The sequence below is a fragment of the Lycorma delicatula genome, chromosome 9 (assembly GCF_047948215.1).
Source record: "Lycorma delicatula isolate Av1 chromosome 9, ASM4794821v1, whole genome shotgun sequence".
Taxonomy (NCBI): Eukaryota; Metazoa; Arthropoda; class Insecta; order Hemiptera; family Fulgoridae; genus Lycorma; species Lycorma delicatula.
Window position 1 is genome coordinate 84947466 of NC_134463.1, and position 22507 is coordinate 84969972.

Here is a 22507-nt window from a genome sequence, read left to right on the forward strand (position 1 = left end):
ACCTTATCGCCAGGCCAGGTCGAAGACCATACTGATGTCAAAGAATAGCGACGAATTGCTAGAGGAGCAAAAAAGCATTTTGGATTGTTGAAAGAGCAAATTGGAACGGTTAGCTTGATGCCTTTCCATCACAGTATGACGATAGTGCTGATGCCCTAGATCAATTTACCTCTTTTAACTTCCTGGTATTTGAGAATGCTAGTATATACATTCCCAAAACAACAGGAATTCCAAAACATCCCTCCATTTCCTGGTGGAATGAGGGTTAAAAAAATCCAGACAGCAAGCACTGCGTAAATTTAACTGCAGGCCTACAAATGAACATCTGAATTTATATCATAAGTCTAGAATGATATGCCATCGTACATTCATAGATGCTAGGAGAGTCACAGAGAATTACATAGACACCATCTCATGCACTACTCCCACATCTATTGTGTAGAAGAAGCTACTTGCAATTTATGGATCTCAGAAACAGTCTATCCTAGGACTACTTATTCATGAAGAACTTCTTACATCATCTTCTGCAGTCGCAACTAACCTGGCAGACTGTCTTTGATCAGTGTCCCTAATTTCATCATATGCTAACAAATTTCGGAGGTATACGATACAGATAGAAATAGTACTGTTGAAAGTTGGTATTCGGTTGGCGAATCAAATACTCCCTTTACATCTGCCTTTCCACCAACCTGGTCAGAAGCCGTTGTCATACCAATACTTAAATGTGGTAGGCAGCATGCTCGTCAGACTACCGCCATATCTCCTTGAAAGGTCTCCTTTGTGCAAAATGATGGAGAAAATGGTGAAACGCAGGCTTACATGGTATTCAGAGAAACATCCCCGATATCTTCAAATGCAGTTTCCACTAAGGGCGATCATCCATTGACCATCTGGTATCACTGGAATAACTAACAGTTGTCAACTCTTTTCAATAGTTGTACTAGCTAGCATTTTGAAAGAGAAAATTTAAGAACTGTTAAATATATGTTGTTCTAAAATAGCAAGGAATCTTACAGCAAAATATAAAAATTCAGAATTCACATATGGCTGTAACTGCATCAAAAACACACAAAACAAATGAAATGTCAAAGGTAAAGTTAAAAAGGATCTTGTTTTTCTCAATCAGTAAATAATTTATTTATTAACTTTTCAGATATTACCAGAGTATTTAAAAACCGCAGCCTAATACAAATTGGTCATAATTTGGTTTCAGTTTTTATATGCGAGTTAACCATATTTATTTAAATTTCAATAATACGACCTAACGACCTAAAATTTGTGATTTCTACATTACAATTAGAAATTTGTAATCGACCTAAAATTTGTGATTACCCTATCACTTGCTTAAAACAGTGTTAAGAAGAAATATTATCAATTTTCACTATCCTTTTTGTAAACAAAACCACAGTGAAAGGTAACAAATTAACATACCTTTTCTGTGGTGAAACAATGTATAATGCACACAACTCAGTAAAAATGAAAAGCATCTAAAAAAATTAAATTAAATTTGTTATATTGTATTTAGTTTGAACCTAGTACATAGAAAAAACTAAACTTTGATAAATAAAAAATTATACACATTTTACTCAAAAACATCAATCAAGAGTACATATGTATTTAATGTATTAACTCTTTATAACCAGGATCAATTCTGACTTAGTATTTCAATCACATACTAAGCTTTTTTTTTACATTTTTAGAATCACTCAATCAGGGTGTTATTTACAATGAATATTCTTCCTCCTTTTTTTTTAATCTCAGGAATTTATTAAAATGTATTACATTGCTTGACATAATACTTTTGTTTCATGAACAACATATTTGAATACATTAATTTTTAATTAATTAAACATACCATTTCTGCTTATAACCTAAATCTCATTTTTAATATTGTTTACAAATGAAAATTAAATTTTAAGAGCAGTAGAAACAGTCCAGTACCTGATTTTGCTATTATTTTAACAGCTTAAAGATCTCAGATTGAAAGAATTAAACTGTTTACAACTGATGTGGATGTTTGTGTGTGATGAATCTCTGTTGAGCAACTTACAAATTAAAACCATCTTCCTACTGCTTTTATTGCATCATTTAATTACAGATGTAAAATAATTTTAGAAAGAGAATATTTAAAATTTAGTTACAACAAAACAAAGTGTTTAGATCAGATTTTTTTTTAAAATAATGCTAGAAACAGGACTTCAAATAGAAATTATTTAAGCTGTAAATTAAACTTCAAGGCTAGCACAGAGAATATTTTCAGTTTACAATAAGAAAGTTACCAAAAAACTTTCTTAAAAAACTTACTTAATTCTTGATTCCTTAGGTAACATTTTCCATGCATCATCCTTTGTATTTTAATTATAACACATAACAAGATTTTGTATAACCTTGTAGTACACATCTGTCAGCCAATTGATTTGAAGAGTAATGACTACTTCTTTCAGATTCATCACTAATAAAATGTACTCCTTTTTAGGAATTCTTCAGTTCTGTGATAAAGTGAAAATCATAAGGGATCATGTCTGACTAGATTGGATAATCAAAAAGTTTCAATTTGAAACATTCAATTCAAGGAGTAGTATTTTTGGGCAGGAGTGTGGAACCAGGCATTAGCAGTGTGAGACTAGGCATTGCCATAGAGAAGAATCATGCCAGTAGTCAATATATTTCTACTGTAACTGATCACCTGCTGCAATCACATACTGTTTCAGCACATTATTTGCCTCCAAGAATTATCACAACTAGGAGTGTTTGCTGAAACTTCTTCGGTTTGGATAGTGAATGAAGATGATGCCATTTCTACAACAAGTGTATGCTTTCTCGTAGAAAGTAGGAAATCCAAGCATGAACATTAAGTTTTACTTATAATAATAAATGTTCTCCATCCAACATAAAACTTTAGACACTAATTTTTATATCTGTAATATTATTCAGTATTACTTCCTTTTCCACCCTTATAAATAGCCTTGCCTAGAGAGTTCATAATAAGAAATACTTTAAGATATAAATGATAGATTTATGTGTTTACAACTAATGTAACCAAAATACAATTATATGTAAAAAAATAACTAATATATGAGTAAAAATAATAACAATAAAAACATTTATATTAAAAGAAGAAAATTATATTTAGAGTACATACCGTTGCTGAAATGTTCTGTATACCAACTTCTTTAAATACTGGTTGAACCCACCGATCAACAAACTGCTCATTATCTCTAATCCAAGATAATATTTGCGTTAGAAACCACTCAGGTTTATCAGGTCTATTTGTTTGTTTATTGCCACAAAAATGATATATAAAACGTTTTTTTAATGGTCTAACCAAAAGCAATATAGGTGAAGATAATGGATTGGAACTAAGAAGTTGTACTGAGGACTGGACCACAGATTTTGACACCAATTCGTCTGGTAATTGTATTAATAATAAATGTTTAATCAATAATTGAAATTTTGGAATAGATTCTGGTGAAGGAGTACTTAATAAATTATTACTACTAACAATAGGCCAATTCACTGCTTTTAGAATTTCTTCAAATTGCTTAAAAAATTTTGTTTTTAATATATTATGCCAATAATGCACAGTCTCACGAAGGAATGCAACAAGATGTGTACATTTTGAATTATGAAGTTGAGAACAAACAGCACACAATCTAGTAAATTCTGCAATAGCACGTTCATCATCATCTTCATTTAAAGCACTCTCTAATTCTTGACTGCAAATAAAAAAAAAGAACCATTATCCTACAGATCACACACAATCAAAAACATCCGTAAATGAATTTATGTAGTTGTATCATATTTTGCATAAATCATTTAATGATGTTGAAAGCAATCTGAAAATACGGATTTTATTGATAAAGGATGAAATACAGTAGTATAATAAGTTCATTTTGAATAGATATTTTAAAAACAGGATTCACTTTCTATTTATACTACTTTATATTACTTTATATTACATATCATGTAAGTTCAACTTCATTTTAGAAGGCATTTGAAAGATTAGAAAGAGATCTACCATTTAACTTAAGTTTAAATTCCTATCGTGATTAATATTACTAAAGTGATTAAACATAACAGACATATAACCCTAACAGCATACTGTTAATCTGGCTTTACACATTGATGCTGTTATTCAGTGATAGTTTAATACAAGGGTTATTTTTTTTCAAGGTCCGATTGGTTGCAAAATAAAAACCCGTGCAAAAATCAGATGAACCTTTGTGCATATGTGTTGTGCAGCAGCTCTAGTATGGCCTTCAATCACGCCGCGTCAACTTTGTTTAGTTCTGAACACGCAACTAGCACGTAAACATGTCTACAACAATAGCATCTCCCGCCAAGTGTGAAGTGCGTGCGGTAATTCGATTTCTTCAGGCTGAGGGGTGTAATGCAGCTGAAATTCATAGATGAATAAATAATGTGTACGGTGAAACTTCAATGAGTGACAGCAAAGTGCAACAATCGTGCAGGAACTTTAAAGCAGGACGTACAGATATTCATGATGCAGGCGGTCAGGGAAGGAAGCGAGTATCAATTCCGGAATGGAGTTCTCTTGATGGAATTCATGGAACGTGGCACGACCATCACTGCAGCCTCATACTGTGTGACTCTTCAACATCTACGAAGGGCAATTTAGAATAAGCAGAGAGGAATATTGTCAGCAGGCACTGTCTTTCTCCATGACAATGCTCAGCCACACATTGCAGCTGTAACAAAGAAGCTCCTGCAGTGTTTTTGTTGAGAAGTGTTTGATCACCGACCATACAGCCCGGACTTGGCTCCATCCGATTTTCACCTCTTTGCTCACATGAAACACTGGCTAGGAGGACAACATTTTGGCACAGACATCGAGGTGCAGACCAGCGTAGAAACATGGCTGAAAACACACGTTCTGTTCTACGACGAGGGTATTGGAAAGTTGGTACCACGCTACGACAAATGTCTAAATCGGAGTGGTGACTATGTAGAGAAATAGCGTAACTATGTAAGTACTAGTTACAAATAAAAATTTTTTATTTTCACTGTGGTTTTAATTTCGTGACCAATCGGACCTTGAAAAAAAATAACCCTCGTAATATACTTGTAGGTCTAATTTTTTTTTTAACAATGATCATTGTAAAATGTATGAAATAAGATTTTCTAGCTTAATTGAAATTTGCAAAATATTTTGATAAAACGTCCAAATAATAATAATAAAAGATGCAATGTTTGGTGATTAAGCTCACCAAACATTGGTATCCTTGATATCTGCTCCCTTCTAGCAGATACCAAGTGTATCTTGGCTTTCTAGATTCTACATCCTTATTTTAAGTTATAGTAGGATCAGACGACATGCCTTCACCAATAATGAGGAAGTAGACGATTAGATATTTGCAGGTGTCCAAATATGTCTGTTTATGCAATGTTGTGAGTTGTCTTGGAACCCATCTTGTAAAACTTTATCAAAGCTAAGTTTGTTGTGAATGATTTTGATAGACAGAACTATGCCTTATTTACTAATGATCAGCAACTTCATGGATAGTCACTTGTCAACTTAACAACATGTCAAGTATCTACTCAATGTTGTCATTAATTGTAGTTCTATAGATGGGGATTCAGCTCTTTCTTCATGTGTAACAATTAAACCAAACATTTTTGAAATTTTCAACCATTTATCAACAATCCATAGCAGCAAAATACTGTTTTTATGTTACTGAAAGTCTCTCATGGATTTCAGCACCTAGTAAAATTTCTGATCACAAAAAATGAATCATTGAACACTGCTTTCCTTTGATGTTGTTGATGCTTTCCTTTGATAACTGGAAGGCACACAACCATAACCTCAATTGACTTAGTTTGTTTATTTAAATTTTTTTTTTCCAGTAGTAATTATATAAAGCTTAGCAGTAACTAAGCAAACAGCACTGCTTCCAAATTAACTTAAAATACAACCTTATTGCATATAATTTTTTACTTATCCTCATACAGATTATAATTCAAATTATTCAAAGTAAGAATTGACTGGAAACAATGTGAGAGAAATTCAGAAGACTAACAAGATTTTTTATTTATTTAAGTCACTTCTAAATGATATCAAACAACTTTTTGTAACTACTACATCAGTAATTCAGAATCTGAAATTCAGACCATCTTTTTAAAAAAAATTAGGTCTAAAACACAAAGGTTAAGTTCAAGTCCTGATCAGGTAAAATATTTTCATAGCTGCAGAATTTTCTTATCATAGGATTAATAGTAATTAATGAAAAATAAAAAATTCCAGGTAAGACAGAAAAATTGCATCCTTACAAGCTGATGGTCCTTTTAACACCTATAACATCTGAGTTACTAGCAGAATAGTAACCTGGAAAATGAATTCTATGAAGTAGGAATAAAATACTAACAACATCTTCATTTATTAGTTATGATAATATACTTTACTCCAAAATTATTTATTTTTTTATAAACAGTTTATTTCAGATAAGTAAACAATTTAGCAAGATTTGGCTAGATTAGCAAGGTAGGGCTGTTTAATTAACAATTACTAAACCAAAGTAACTTCTGAAAATCTATGTCCGAAAAAAATTTCAAAATTCAAACATTCTCTACTCTACAACCATGTTTCTTCCCAAATTCATTTGAATTAATGTGATTTAATGTAAACTGGTTATCTGGTAAATTGCCAAATAACAAACGAGCAACTATTTTTCCAGAAACAAAATAAATTGTAATAAAAGAAGGCAAATTAATTTTCAAGCTGTAATAAAAAAAAATTAATAATCTGTTAAGGGACATTACATTATTGGAATTTAAAAAAATGTATATAAATGAAAGTGGGAATGAAGAATTACCTTCTGGAAAATTTCACTAAAAAAATAACAATCATCATTAAATGATAAAGTTAAAAACAAGAACATATGTAAAACATGTAATATAAACATAAACTGAAAAAAGGCAGAATTTTAATAGGGTTCCTCCAATCTGAATTGATGAAAAAACTTGTAAAAAGAAACTTAATTAAGTAGCAATCAAAAATTAAAAACAGTTTGTCAAGTTTGTCCACATCATCACCACCAATGACAGTTTAGCTCTGCATGCTAGCTCAAATTTCCACTACAGTGGATTACAACACATATAATCAAGAATTAGACAAGCATGGTATTATATGAAGCATCCTGAAGAATCACCTGATATATCATAAATTACGGTGGTGCAACCAAACATAAACAATAAAGTGTGACTTATTCATGGCTACTGTATCACACAGAAATTGACACGATAATACAAGTGGAAGAAAGATTGACCAAAGATAAGGAAAATGGGTGAATGACGAAAAAGGATAATTTATCAATAAAAGAACGACAGCATGAGACAAAAATCCTCTTCAAAAGATAAGCTTCAAAGACTCCTTCAGGCAGCAAGTTCCTATCCTACTCTCCCAACATTACATGGAATAGGTAGCCAAAGGTAATCTGTGCTGAAAGGTAATCTGAAATTTAAGTTTTATTTACTCTCAGGTTAACATACGTCTGAGACAGCCATTAATACTGAATCCCAGTGAGAATTCAAACTGAAAACATTTAAATTCAATTAAAAATAGGTTTTTTCTTTTTTGTACAATAACTATATTTTTTTGATGTCTGCAACTCTATATATGGTTGTAATTACCTACTTTTTCTACTTAATGCAATATTTTCAGTACTGATGGTCCTTAGCACATTAATATTTACTTATATTGCTAGATATATTTATAATACTTACTTTAAATTTTCAATAGCTCTAATACATGTAAGATAAATTAACAGTTGTTCAAGCTGTTCTATTTCATTGACATGTTTTTGTAATTTTATGACTGTGTCATTTGTCTTTTGAAAACAATTTTTAACAGCTGATGATAGAGATTCATAGTCAGCACTTAACCTTTCTATTTTTTTACATGCATTATCTACATCACTCACAGCTGCACTGACTTTGGACGGAACTTTACTGCTGGCAAGAGAAAACTGAAATTAAATAAAAAATAGTTTTATGAAAGATCAATTAATATTTATTGTTTTATTTTATAAATAAATATCAACTAATACAATTTAAGTAAAAGTGATTTATACATCTATAATAACAATACTTATCACTAAAAATATCTTGAAAGGAAATGTTTTTCTTTAGCGGATATGCTGGTTCACTACTGTATATGCTTTCAATTTTATTCAATTTAGCAGATGATATGTGCTTACAACAATGGATGATATGTGCTACAAGGACGAAGTGAACAGTAGATTAGGCTAAATAACAAATAACACTTTATTTAGATATATTCAGAAATGTTTAATCAAATAAAAAAAGTATTTTACACTGATTGGTACATAATAATAAATTATATAGATCTTTATAAGATAAATTATAAATATAAAAATATAAATTATACGATAAAAAATAGTTGATATTAAAGCCCATGTTAAATATTTATCATATAAACACATGAAATAATGTTAAATATAAAAAATTACAAAAATTCACAATTCAGAAAGTACTATTGAAGATTATTTTAAGCAAAATATTTCTGTACATGTTGAACAGAATACAGAAAAATAGGGGTTTTTAAAATGTTTAAACTAGTAGTATTTAAAAATTCATTGATTAAGTAATACTACTATTTTTTGTAAAGAAAAATATCTTGATTGAATTTTAAATAACATCATGATAATATTTTTTAAATGGTTCAAAATCTTATTAAAAATGACAATGGAAGCATAATAAGGCCCTTTCTCGTCTATCAACCTCACCGCTACGCTACTTGATGAAGAGTCAGTGCTAGTTGAATCTGAATGGAACAATACCACATTGGTTGCAACCAATGATGATAATCATCAAATTCTCTACTAATAACAGTCAAAGAAGACCTGGTAATCCCATAACAAACAAATACAGGTAGACAAAAAAATAGATCTAAAATTACTTGTTATTCATGTAAAAAAAAACATCACTATGTGAGTGAATGTACTAATAAAGTTACGAAGCTAGTGCTTTTACTACAGAAGCTGCTGAGTTTTCAAATTCCAATGATGACCACTAGACAATGGACAGTAGAGCTTCTACCCACATGACTTTTAATTGTCAATTCTTTAGTGAATTAAAAAATTTACAATGGCCATGATAGTATCAAGTTTTTTCGCCCAAGAGATGCTTCACCCTAATGCTATGATTTCAACTACTCACACTTCCAGACTCCTGTAACTTATCAAGAAGCTATGAGCTCTGCTCAGTCTGAACAATAGAAAGATGCCATTCAACAAAAAATAAAATCACTTGAAAAGAAAATGTTTTCCATGTAAAACAGTGTATTTACCCAAAGACAAGAAAGTCGTTGGATCTAAGAAGATTTTTAAAGTAAAATATCTCCCTAATGATAATATTAAACATTTAAAAGCAAGGCTGTGCGCTAAAGGGTTCACACAAGTGAAGGGAGTATATTTTTATGAAACTTATTCACCTACCTCACATTTTGACACAATTCGAGTTGTTCTAGCCATTTCCAGCGTCTTCTATTGTTAGCTGTTGTTGGGGGCTACAGATCTGTCTCGTGAGAGGCAGTTTCTGTGATCACCAGCATGAAACCAATTAACATCCTAGCTATGGAACATAGCAAGCCTTCTTACTCCTGGGTGCATACAGGAGATTAAAGACCACAATTTTGATAATTGGAAGATTAGGTGGAATGAATCTTCTACTAGTTGATACATGCATGGTATATTTCCAGATGTTAGGGGTTTGCAAGCTATTAGGTGGGTTTCATCCAATAGGTACATAACACAATTCCTCTTGGGACATGGTGCCTTTAGGGAAAGTTTGGCTAGGTTTGGTTTGGTCAATTCAGGCTTCTACCCATACTGTAGGGTCGATGATACTGTGGACCATGTCCTTTATATCTGTTCCCGGTACAAGGCTGAATGTATCAGAGTTGTTAGAGAGCTTGAGGAGTAAACTCCTTTCTTGATCTGCGGGTCAACTGGAACACTGCAGAAAATGGACTACAACAGCTGGCTTCCTCAGTATCCTCGCATTGGGCAGAACAGCTGTGGGGGTGTAAATAGAGTTGTACCCCGTTGGCTAGGAACTGCCTGAAGAGTTGACTGGCTAGAGGTAGACATGTTGGCATCAAGCTACGATTAGTTAGAAGTAGTTATGGTGATTTGTAATACACTAGCTGTTGGCAGGACAACGGCTGTACTACCAAGGATATGGTTATCCATGACACTGAGAGGTGAGGCGCTGCTTCAATGAGGGCAATTAATGAATGAGTAAGTATTGCTGTCAACAGGATGGTGACTGCACTGCTGAGGGCATGGTTTTCCTTGCAGCCATGAGGTGTAGCACCATCTCGACAAAGGTAGTTTATGTGATAAAATAAATGTCACACAGGACTCTGAGATGGATCTGAATGGGAGCAGGAGGTCTGTCCTCTCCCTGGTACACCAGACCGAAGTCTGTAGTTGTAATTAAACTAAAGGTTTAACTATCAAGTTGAGTTTCATTAAGGGAACTAGGTATAAATTCTGTTATTGCAAACAACATTTCTTGTGGTGTGTTTTACAGAATTAGCCTCGAATATTATGAGAAATTTACTCACTAATAACTTACTTAAAATGCAGAACTAGGGGCAGGGTTCATGCTTTCACGAGCTTGGTTAGCTAGTTCAGAGGGCAACAAAGTAGGACAGTCAAAATGTCTGAAAGAAGCCTACAGCGATGGTGAAAGCTGAGGCAGAAAGGTATTTACATTGGTGGCATCCCGAGACCTGGCTAATTACTATGAGATGTAATCAGTTAGAGGGTCAAAAAGACGATCTCTGTTAAAGCCCATCAGGGCTTGGAATGGGAGGAGTGGTGTGGCGATCGGAATCGTCACAAGTCAGGTGTCTTCCCCTACGGGGGTTGGGATGTTCTAGCCATTGTAGCTTACAAGAAATTAAGAAATAAAGACATTATTTTCATATGATAAAATTCAAGAGAAAATTTACATGGAGTCTCCTCCTGGTTTAGTTCAAGAAAATGGTTAAGTTTTTAGACTTTGTCATGGATTATATGGTTTAAACAAGCATCTAGATATTGGAAATAAAACTTTACTGACTTTCTGTTAAGTTTTATTTTTAAATAAGAATTGCAAAACATTGAATTTTTTTGGCATGTTTGAAGAGCAAGAAGTATTGTTAGTATAGTATGTTGATGATGCCAGGTTTGTGTAAAGATAAAAATATTTTGAAGAAAATTACAACTGAATTGTAATATACCTTTGATGCTACTATTTCTAGCTAGATCAGTTAATTTGTCTAGAAACAGAAGTAAATAATGATGGTTCTATATTTATTCATTCTGAAAGCTACATTAAAAGAGTTTTAAGAGATTTTATTTGACATCAATCCAGTTGGTACCATAACAAGGAGTTCATTTCACTTATATATAATATTACTATTATTATCTTTTACCACATAGGATCACTTTAGTTAATCAATTATCTAAGTCTCTTTGATGGAACTGTTTGGGCCTTGCAATCCTCCCAAAACTTTTTCATACATTCTGATCTTTGTACTCTTTTCTTGTGTTGAAAATGTTCTCATTGTGAGTTTTTTCTTGTGAGTGTGAAGTGAGTGTTTTTATTCTTGATTTTTTGTTTAATTTTATTCTATATGTGGTTTCTTCTGATGTAAAGCCAATTTCCTTCAGATCCTCGCTTATTTCTCTTATCCACCTGCATTCTGTCTTTTTTTTTTTCAATTCGAGATTGTACTATACTAGCTGTTTTAGAAGTTTAAATCTTGCATCCTCATGATATGTCCAAATAATCCTAGTCTCCTCTTATGCATACTATCAGTGATAGGTTCCAACCCTTTGTTGGGCATAATCCACCACTGCCCATCTTTCTAGTACTTTTTATAGAAGCAGGTTCTTCCAATTCTTCTTTTGATTTTCTGGCGTCTGTCTGACTTTGATTGTTCATATAGGTGGAAGAGTGTTTCTGCTGCAAAATGATTCTGGTTTCATTACTGATATATCTTATTTTTGCTTTTATTAATAGGAATTTTTTTATTTTAAGTGTACCAGGTTAATTTTTTAGCTTTAGCTAGTTTGTTTCTTCTTATTTGGATCAAGGTTTCTTTGTTTACATTATTATTTCTATAAGGTAGTTAATTGGGTTACTCTTTTGATTTTATTACCATTTATGTTTAGTTCTTTTAATCATGTAAGTTTTTGGGACATAATTTCTATATTTTCAATTATATTTTGAGGTCAATTTTATTTGCAAATTTTTGAAGTTCTAACATCTGTGATTTAGCTTTGTCAATGTCATTGCTAGCAGTGCCAAGTCATCAATGAAAAAAATACAGTTTGTTTGATTTTTTGGCCTATTTTTACTTTTGGGGGGGTTTTTTGAGCTATTCTCTATTACCATTTCTAGAGCGCAGTTGAATAATAGCAGTGAGAGCTCATCGCCTTGGCGCAATCCTGTTTTGATCTCAAATGGTTCCAAGAGCTCACTTCTAAATTTTATCTACGACAGTGTTTGTGAGGATCAATTTTATCATGTTCATTGAAGTGGTATGTAGTCTGAGGTGTGTTAGAATTTTTTGTATGGATTTTTTGTAGATGCAATCATAAGCTTTCTTGAAATCTACAAATGTTATCACAATGTCTCAGTTTCTTTTCCTGTAGTAATCCATTATTAGCTTGAGACTCATGATCTGGTCTGGACAGCTCCTCCAGGGTCTGAAACCTCCCTGGTATTCTCCTAGTTCTTTCTCGAGTTGTGAACCAATCCTGTTGATGATTCTTGAAAGAATTTTGTACGTTGTGTCTAGAAATGAGATTCTCCTGTAACTGTTAGTATCTATTTTGTCCCCTTTTTTGTGTAGCTGATGGATGAGAGCTGTCATCCACTGTTCTGGTAGTTCTTTGATCCAGATATTGACAAAGAACAATTTTTGCTGATCTTCCTTCATGTTGCCAGATCTCTACAGAAGTCTCATCTTCTCTCAATGCTTTCTAAATCTTCATCTCACCCAGTGCTTGGTAGACTTCTTTTATTGTGGGAGGGCTGATGTTTTCTGGCGGTGTTGTTATTGAGGTACTAGTGTTGGAAGTTTAGGAGTCCTGTTGGTTCTTCACAATTTAGGAATTTGTTAAAATAATCAGCTAGGATTTCTTTATTGTTATGGGCCAGTTTAACATTTTCATTCTTTATGAGTAGGGTGTAGGGTTGGGGATTCGTATTTTTGTAGATGATTTTTTTAATGTTTTGTAGTAGCCTCTCAACTGTGTTTTATTGAATTCTTCTTCTACAGATTTCAATGTGTCATTATGGTGTTTTTTTATTCTCCTTAGGGTTTGGGTAGTTTCTTTTCTTTGTTTTACAAGATTTTGGAAGGATGATTCTGATTTTTGGAATTTGTGAAATAACCATGTGTCTTAACTACACTGTTTTGTCACTTTCGCATACATACATATATATATATATATATATATATATATATATATATATATATATATATATAAAAACATCAAATAAGGTTGCAACAATTTAAAAAAAATGTATCTCAGAAACTACTAGAGATAATCAAATGACTATTTATTTAAAACATTCACAAACTCAAAAAACTTTTTTACATAAATTAGAATGTTTCAATAGAGTTCCAATAGTCACTCTGCAAACATCCAGCTGATAATCAACTTCTGCCCAGATCCTCTAGCAGTTGTGATCTGTTGTCTTAAATGTTGTACATCCTGATTTTTTCATTGTAGACAATGGTTTAATGTATTCCCATAAACAAAAGTCTAGGGGTGTCAAATCTGTGCTTCTTGGAGGTCAAAGCACAGGACCAGCCCTAGCAATTCAATGATTATGGAATCTTTCATTGAAAGCGCATTGAACACCTAGGCTAAAGTGTGGGGGCTTGCTGAAACACTACTTGCTGGTTCAATTTGATCTATCTGTTTAATTTGGTGCATACACTCAACTGATTCGTCACTTGTTTTGGGCTGCCTGGGGACTTCTTCACTTCCACATTGCCAGATTCTTTAACTAACCATACCACCATCTAATGCTGTTTGCTTGAGGGGAATCATTGCCATAAACATTCCATAAAGTTCTTTGAACAGTTATAATAAATATTATGCTAACCACAAAACACACTGCTTAACTGTTCCCACTGCATTGACTGACAGTGGCGCAGTGGTATTTGTTTTGCACATCAACTCAAGGTTATGGCTAGTCACATCTCTAAAAACTTTATGATATCCCGATTATTTTGCAGTTCCAATTAATACTTTATCTCAATTATATAGGGAGATATGATTTTTTTTTTTTGTTGCTGTAACCTTTTTTGATGAACCTGTATATATATATATATATATATATATATATACTGAGCATGGTACAGTACCATATTGTGAAACCATTCGGGGTCACTGATGTTTCTTGCCATAACAACTTATCCTGATATTATGTATGCAGTGAATATTATCAGCAGATATGAAACAGATCCTAGAGTAGTTCACTGGAATGCGATAAAACAAACTTTTAAATAGCTAAATGGACCTTTACAGTACAGCATTAAGTATGCTTCAAACATGGATGAATCTCTAGAATTAAAAGGATATACAAATGCTGAATTTGCAAGCGATTTTGACATCTGATTATCAACATCAGGCTATGTGTTCTTGATTGGTGTTGGTGCTGTAACCTGGTGCAATCAACAACTTCTACTTCTACACCTGAGTTGGGATATATTGCAGCATCAACTGCAGTAAAAGAAGTAAAGTTGTTATTGCAACTTCTTAAAGAGGTAAGTAGTAGTGATATGTGAGATAAAGGTAATACAATGCTTATTGATAATAAAGCAGCTTATTAAATTGCTATTAAAATTACATTTTTACCATAGCACTAAGCAAACTGATGTTTCTATCATTTTATTCATGAAGAATGTAATGTCAAACCTGTAAATATTAAATACATAAGTTCTGATAAATAATTAGCTGACATATTCACCAAAGCTCTTCATAAAGAAAATTTTTTTAAAATTAAGAGACTTCTTGAGTATAAAGACAAGTAAATAAAGTATATCTAAGATGTTAAATAAATTAAAAAAATGTTTGTGTGGTTTACAAGATTATGTATAGTTATTTTATTAATTAATTACTTTAATGATTAATAGTTGATTTATCAACATATTTCTTTTCTTTCTCTCAGAAAAATTTTCAAACTATTCCAAAAATGTTTGTAAACAATATGAACAAGAATTTGTCTTTGAACAATTGTTCACAACAAATATACGTTCTTTAAAGCATAAACACAATATGGATGCAGACATTTCTTGATGAACAATAACAGCTTGTCCAATAATCAGTATTTGGCAGAGACTAACAAATTTCACAGATTAGTAAGATCTGTTCTACAACTGTACTTCAAACTTACTAACTTGTTTCAAATAAAGTGAAAATGATTCAAACCCAGGACCTCCAAATGAAAAGCTGAAACGCTACCACTAGTGCCATGGAGGCCGGTAATATCACATTGCAGAAGACTCTACACATTTTTTACTAACTTGATAATTCATTTAATTCAACTGATGAATTCCTTTCCAAAAATAAACATCATAACATTAAATTTGGATGAACCTTGATATTTGAACAATTAAATATAGATTTTATGGATTTATAAGGTTTACATACTTCTGTAATTCTTTTAAGTAGGTAATATTTGCTTTACAAAATTGGCTTGATGTTACTTAATTTCAAATGTCAAGTACAATTTTTTTTTTTAAATGAATAAATAATTACTCTGTAAAAATAAACGGGCAAAATTAAATGTCCATGTTTTATAGTTTAATATTTACTATAAAACTGTACATATTTTCCGTAATTATATTTAAAAAAGAAAAATCCATGTTCTACAAAATATTTTAAAAAGTTTTACCAACCATATTTTCTATCTCTTCTTTTTCTTCCTGAAGTCTTTTAAACAAATCTTCGCACTGCGATAATGTTTTAACATCTTTACCAAACAGAAAATTAAATTTATTAATAACTTTCACCTTAATTTCTGGATTCATAACTCAAATTATAAAATACATAACCTACAAACAATAGTCAACACCAATCAGCTGATCGTAATTATAGAAGCAAACGTTTCAATTTAACATACTGTTTCGTTAACTAAATTAATTGTTAGTCTATATTCAATTTCAGTTTATGAATTTAATTCTCAAAATCAGCAGTCAAAAATGTTAAAATTAAAAAAATACACATAAAAAGTCTAAATAAAATTATATTTACATTAAGCTGTAATAAATACGAAATATGTCAATTTTAAAATCAGAAAGTTTGATTTTGAAGTAGACAAACTTATTCTGTTTATTATTTAAAACTTTAAATAATACTGGCATTACCGGGTGCGCTTATTGAGCGCCCAAAATTCTGATTCAAATTAATTTACAATTGAAAGATTCTGACAAGACGTTATACAGTGACACATACATAGAAAGACCGCGATGTGTACTTTTATATGTATGTAGTTTCTTTCGGTAACAAATGCTTTTTGTATTAGATTAAAAAAAATCAGAAGTAAAAATAGGGTACATTAATACTTTGTTATCAATTGTTATTGCAATCACTGGTTTTGTATCATTTGTTTTTATTTAATTCATGTTATAAATACCTACATTTAATGTAGGTAGTAGTGATAAAGGTATTACAATGCTTAAATAATAAAACAGCTTATTAAATTACTATTAAAATTACATTTTTTCACCATGGCACTAAGCAAACTGATTTTTCTATCATTTTATTCATGAAAAATGTAACATGTACATTTATAATAACCTACATTTATTTAATTTATGTTATTTAATTCTGTTTTATTTCATTTGCTTCCTTAATGTTAGGAAACTGAATAAAAATTTCACAGCATTTGAATAATTCCTAGGTTGATCAGAATTTAAACCAGCATCTAATTGTATGAAAAGTAAAGCTGCTGCCTTCATCATGGATGTAGAATGTATACATTAAGTTAAAAAAATAAAATTTCATTTTAAAAATCCACAAACAGCATACAAAATTAAAAAAAAATTATTCAGATTTGATGATTCAGAATATTTTTTAATTTGCTGAAAACTTAATAAGTTTCTATACTACTTTTGTTTTCCAATTCTTCTGTTTAACAGAATTTCACCAATGAATGATGAATTTGTTGCATTGCATTCTCTGTCTTTCATGCAGCTGTGAAATGTCAGATACCAAAGTGCAACTGAATTATTTACTCCATATAACTGAACCACAAAATCTGTACATGTTTGTATCCCTATAGTGAAGAGAAAAGTGTGTTACCTGAAGATTGATATTCACATGAACTTTGATGGCTGATGTGCTTGTTTTATTGAAGTTAATGAGAAACCACTTCACTGCTCACTTTTTGTGATTCACATCTACTGAACTCCCAACCAGTTGAGTACATTTATTCCTTAATCCTAAAAAATCTGGTTACCTTTTTTGAAGTGTGGAACCAAGGTTCTGCCCATCAAATCATCCACAACAAGCTCGGCTTCCATAAAGTCTGTGCATGATGGATAAAATGACGGCTTACTGTAAAACACAACCACTCAGCTGCTTCAACAAGAAAGGCAACACATTTTCAGCAGAATGGTCACTGGTGATTGAAGCATGGGTTCATCACTACAAGCCAGAATTGAAATGTCAAAATATGGAGTGAAAACATCTGAGATCTCTGACAAGGAAAAAATTCAACACTGAGCCATTGGTGGGAAAGGTTATACTAATCGTCATTTTGGAATGCAAAAGGGCCTATACTGTAACACTTCATGGAAAAGGGGACTATGATATTCCCCTTTTACTTGCACTGTAACAGTGCAAGTTACAGTGAAATGTTGGAAAAACATGCTAAAATCAGCAATTTGCAACAAATGCCAAGGTCTGTTGTTGTTGCATGACAATGCCTGCCCTTATTTTTTCCTGTTTAGCCTCTGGGAATTACTTCAGAGGATGATATGTACGACTGTAAGTGAATTGTAGTCTTGTACAGTCTCAGGTCGACCATTTCTGAGATGTGTGGTTAATTGAAACCAAAGAACACTGGTATCCACGATCTAGTATTCAAAACTGTATAAAAGTAACTGCCTTTACTAGGACTTGAACACTAACTCTCGACTTCTAAATTGGCTAATTTGCGAAGACATGTTCACCACTAGACCAACCTGGTGGGTATGACAATACCTGCCTGCACACAACTCACCTCACTGTTCAAACCATCAACATATTGAATTTTGAGGTACTGGAACACCCTCCTTACAGCCCAGATCTTGCTCCCACCAACTTTCATCTGATTGGGCCACTAAAGCATGCTTTGCGTGGTCGTCAATTTTCCATAGAAGACATTCAGGAAGTGGTGCAAAAGGGCTTTGCAACAAACTGAAAACCTTCCTTTTAAAGGAATATTAAAGTTTGTTGACTACTGGACCAAATGACATTGACAAGGTAGGTGACTATGTAGAAAAATGATGTACAATTTGAACACCTTTCTTTTTTCCTGTTTAGCCTCCGGTAACTACCGTTTAGATAATACTTCAGAGAATGATATATATGAGTGTGAATGAAGTGTAGTCTTGTACATACTCAGTTCGACCATACCTGAGATGTGTGGTTAATTGAAACCCAACCACCAAAGAACACTAGTATCCACGATCTAGTATTCAAGTCCGTGTAAAAATAGCTGGCTTTACTAGGACTTGAACGCTGGAACTCTCGACTTCCAAATCAGCTGATTTGGGAAGACGCGTTTACCACTAGACCAACCCGGTGGGTCTCAATTTGAACACCTACTTTTGTGTAAGTAAACTGCAGAACAAAACTTATAGATAATTAAATGTCTGTGATGATAAAATTGTCTGGAATCTATATTGTCTGTGATTTCAATACATTTTCTGGCAATGAATATGGGAAAAATATTAAAAAAATTCCTTCAAGTAAGGTTTTTTCACATTTTTTAATTTTTTGTTCATCTATAGATGTTAGCCTATTATAAAGGATCATTTTGAAAAACTGTTGTTTAAAATCTTTTTTTATGCATGAAAATCCAAATAGTTGATGTTCTGAATGAACATATTGGATTTATAATAAATCAGTTGAAAGATACTTTTGTTACTACAGAAGTAGTAACTTTATCTCTCTCCTATTACAGCATATTTTCCTCCTCACCACCACAATCTGCTTTCTAGACAAAAAATTACGTTCAGTACCTTTTTTTACAACTGTGGTGTCCATTTTACTTTGTGACAACTTCATTCACTTAATTTATATTATATATATATGTTTTTATGTACTTATTTTTTATTAAATTAAATAACAATGACATCATGAGGCTGAGTCAATGTACATGATTCTTCTTTGTACATTTATGGAAACTTTACACTTAAAAACCTCAAAGAAACATTATGTAAGTCATAAAAAAAGTATATATTTTGTGTATTTTGGTGTGAAATTAGGAGAAGAAGGCAAATCTTGAGCTCCTAATAAGGTTTGTTCAGCGCAAGTTGAAGAACTTTATCAGTGATCACAAAGAAAAAAGTCTTTCCACTTTGGATTACTTATGGTTGGGACAGAACCACTATCACTACCACTGGAGAGGTTCACTAATCATAGCAATGATTGTTACTTTTGTTCATATATAATATAAAAATATTGTACAAAATATTTTAGAAAAATTCAAAAATTTAGGCTGAACAATGAGCCTAAGGTGGCATTTCTAGATTCGCACCCTGATTACTTTCCTGAAAATCTTGGTTCAGTAGGAAAGAGTTCACAAAGACATGGAAAGGAGATACAAAGGGAGGTGGAACATGAGCATAATAGCTGACTTCTTGGATGTTAAAAAGGGACGACCTGCTGTGAGACCAGAGAAGAAAAAGCACCAAAAGGGCATTGAAAAAAAGAAAACTTTTATAAGGACATTAATTTTTCTGTGCTTTCATTAATTTTAATATTTTAAAATAATTTTGTTTTTGTAACACTTAAATAAATTCTAAATTTAATTAAAGACTGATAAATAAATTTTGAAGCCTTTTGTGAAAAATCCTTATGTAATGTTGAAAAATTCATCCTATTTGGATTCAGCACCTAAAAAGAATCTGCTATCAAATTGAAAACAATATTTTGATGGTTAAAAAACACAGGTCTCTGTCATTTTTGACTCGCCCTCATAAATTTCTCTTATTTAAACTCACTATTAAAAGATCTCTTAAAATATAAAAATTTAACTGCTATAAACAAATAAATTCATTTCCTGCTATTATAAACATGACATTCTGCATTAACTTCAAGGTAGTTGATCTCTATCGGGTTTCTATCTTTCATCTGGAGGTTTGGAGTTCAAGTTGTTATTACTCATGGCATTATTTCACAAGTTATGAAAAACTTATTTCATTATTATCCATCAACAGCTATTTTAGGATGCCAACGAGAAGAAAAAAATGAAATATAAGTTTAACTGCTATTGGGCTTTCTTTACTTTAAGTCAACTTTTCACATTCAACACATCTATTCATTGTTTCATTGGAACAGATTGTAGTTATTTAATTGTGTAAAAAAAAAAGCTTTTAGATAATTGTAATAACCTGATTAATTTATTACCATTGATTAACCAAATGGTAGCTGATCTGATAGTTTAGTATTTGTCCTATTCTATCTAGACTCTACAATAATTTTCTACACTGATATTTTTCATTCTTTGAGCTCATGTTACCTCTTTAACATATATAATATATATAATTTTTAACATATAATAAAAAAGTAACTATTTGTCATTGATATATACTCATTTATGAACAAATTGTTAGCTTTTCTGCTGACCTTCATAGCAGGAACAAGCATATCCAACTCTCATACAGATTCTAATTTTGAATCCCAAATATTATTCCTGCCAATAACTAGTTTTAGTTGGTATGCGGAAGTATTAATGCATCAAACTAATTAATATACAAAAATTTTATATAAACAAATCCAACATACAGCAAATTATTGGGGTTTCAGTTTGTTACATGTTTTGGATGAGGTATAGAACAGTGTTGATTTACTGCTAGAATTAGAGAGCAAAAAGAACAATTTTAGTTGGGCATGTGACCTTAGATTGATTCTCTATCTTTCTGCTAGAGAATGTCACTAGTAAAGATGGCGACTCCTAAACAGAAAGTCCTCTGTATTTTGCAATTTGCTAAATGTGAATTTGTAATTACAGTTTAATGTATGTTCCACAGAAAGTTTAATTGTGATCCTCTGAGAGAATATAATATTTACTGATGGTAGAATCAATCTAAAACAATCAGGGTGAACTTGTCTAAAATACTGAACTTGTCAGGGAGTCTTTCCTGTGCAATTCTAAAAAAAACTGTTAGAAAGTCCAGCTAGAAACTAACAGTGCCAGTGATAACAGTTAATGCCAGTAAGCATTTAAGGAAATGCTTACATATGTGTCCATACTATTTACAGCTCTTGCAGGATTTGTAGCCTATAAGACTACACTGTATGTACAGACTGCAATCAAAATGTTGCAACATGAAGATGATTTTCTTCAATATATTGTATTTAGTAATGAGTAAATATTTCATTTTAGTGGAAAAGTTAACAACATAATGTCCTACAATGGGGATCAGAAAATCCCTATGAATTCTTACAATGCAAAAGGGATTACCAAAAATTAAATGTTTCTTTTTTTTTGCAACATTCCAACAGCAAGTTTGCAAACCATTCTTTTTTACTGAAGCTAGGATAACAGGAAGTGCTTATTTGGATAAGCTGCATACATGACTTTGCCCTCAATAAGATATCCGTGAAGGACCAGAGAATTTTATTTGGCAACAAGATGGTGCACTTTCTCATTGGCGTAACTCTGTATGAGTGGTTAAATGACTTTCCTCCAACCACTTGACCAGGAGAAGTTTATTATTTGCAAAACTGGGAACAACCTACACACTGTTTGAGTCTAAGGTTACATTCTACACAACAGAATTTGATCTGCTCATATCAAGATGGTAAATAAGGTACATTCAAAAATAAAGTAAAGAAAACGATTGATTATAAATATAATTTAATCAAAAGAATCACAGAATTATAATAACTACAAATAAACAGCTCTTTTCTGTAAATTCATTAAAAAATTACATCATAAAAAAAGAATTACTGAAGATATAAACTAGCTGCAAAAACTATATCTCTCTTAATGGCATTTGAAGCCTTGTCCATCTTGCTTTCAAGTGTGCAGTCTCCAACCTTTTGAGCAACTTCCTTGACACAACGCAATACTTCATTTAACTGTTGTATACAGCGAACAATAATACCTTCTTGAACATCTGTCAACTTCATAATCTCAGAAAATACCTGAAATGAGTTAAGAAAAATTATTTAAGATCATTTTACATAAAATCAATCATTGGAAATCCGATATACTGAAAAAAAATTTAACAATATACTAA

The 22507-nt window shown here is 31.9% G+C and overlaps 2 protein-coding genes across 2 annotated transcripts in view; both read right to left on the bottom strand.

The window, feature by feature from the left end:
* Positions 1 to 16107, bottom strand: part of Rint1 (RAD50 interactor 1) — a 36329-nt gene extending 20222 nt beyond the window's left edge. Inside the window, exons 1-3 of the mRNA XM_075374965.1 lie at positions 15950 to 16107; positions 7741 to 7982; positions 3143 to 3716 (exon numbers count right to left, since the gene is read on the bottom strand). Coding sequence (XP_075231080.1) covers positions 3143 to 3716; positions 7741 to 7982; positions 15950 to 16081 — 948 coding nt within the window. The 5' untranslated portion in view covers positions 16082 to 16107. The remainder of the gene's footprint in view (positions 1 to 3142; positions 3717 to 7740; positions 7983 to 15949) is intronic.
* A 5998-nt stretch (positions 16108 to 22105) lies between these two features.
* Positions 22106 to 22507, bottom strand: part of LOC142329732 (superkiller complex protein 2-like) — a 71307-nt gene continuing 70905 nt past the window's right edge. The window contains exon 19 of the mRNA XM_075374465.1: positions 22106 to 22412. Coding sequence (XP_075230580.1) covers positions 22212 to 22412 — 201 coding nt within the window. The 3' untranslated portion in view covers positions 22106 to 22211. The remainder of the gene's footprint in view (positions 22413 to 22507) is intronic.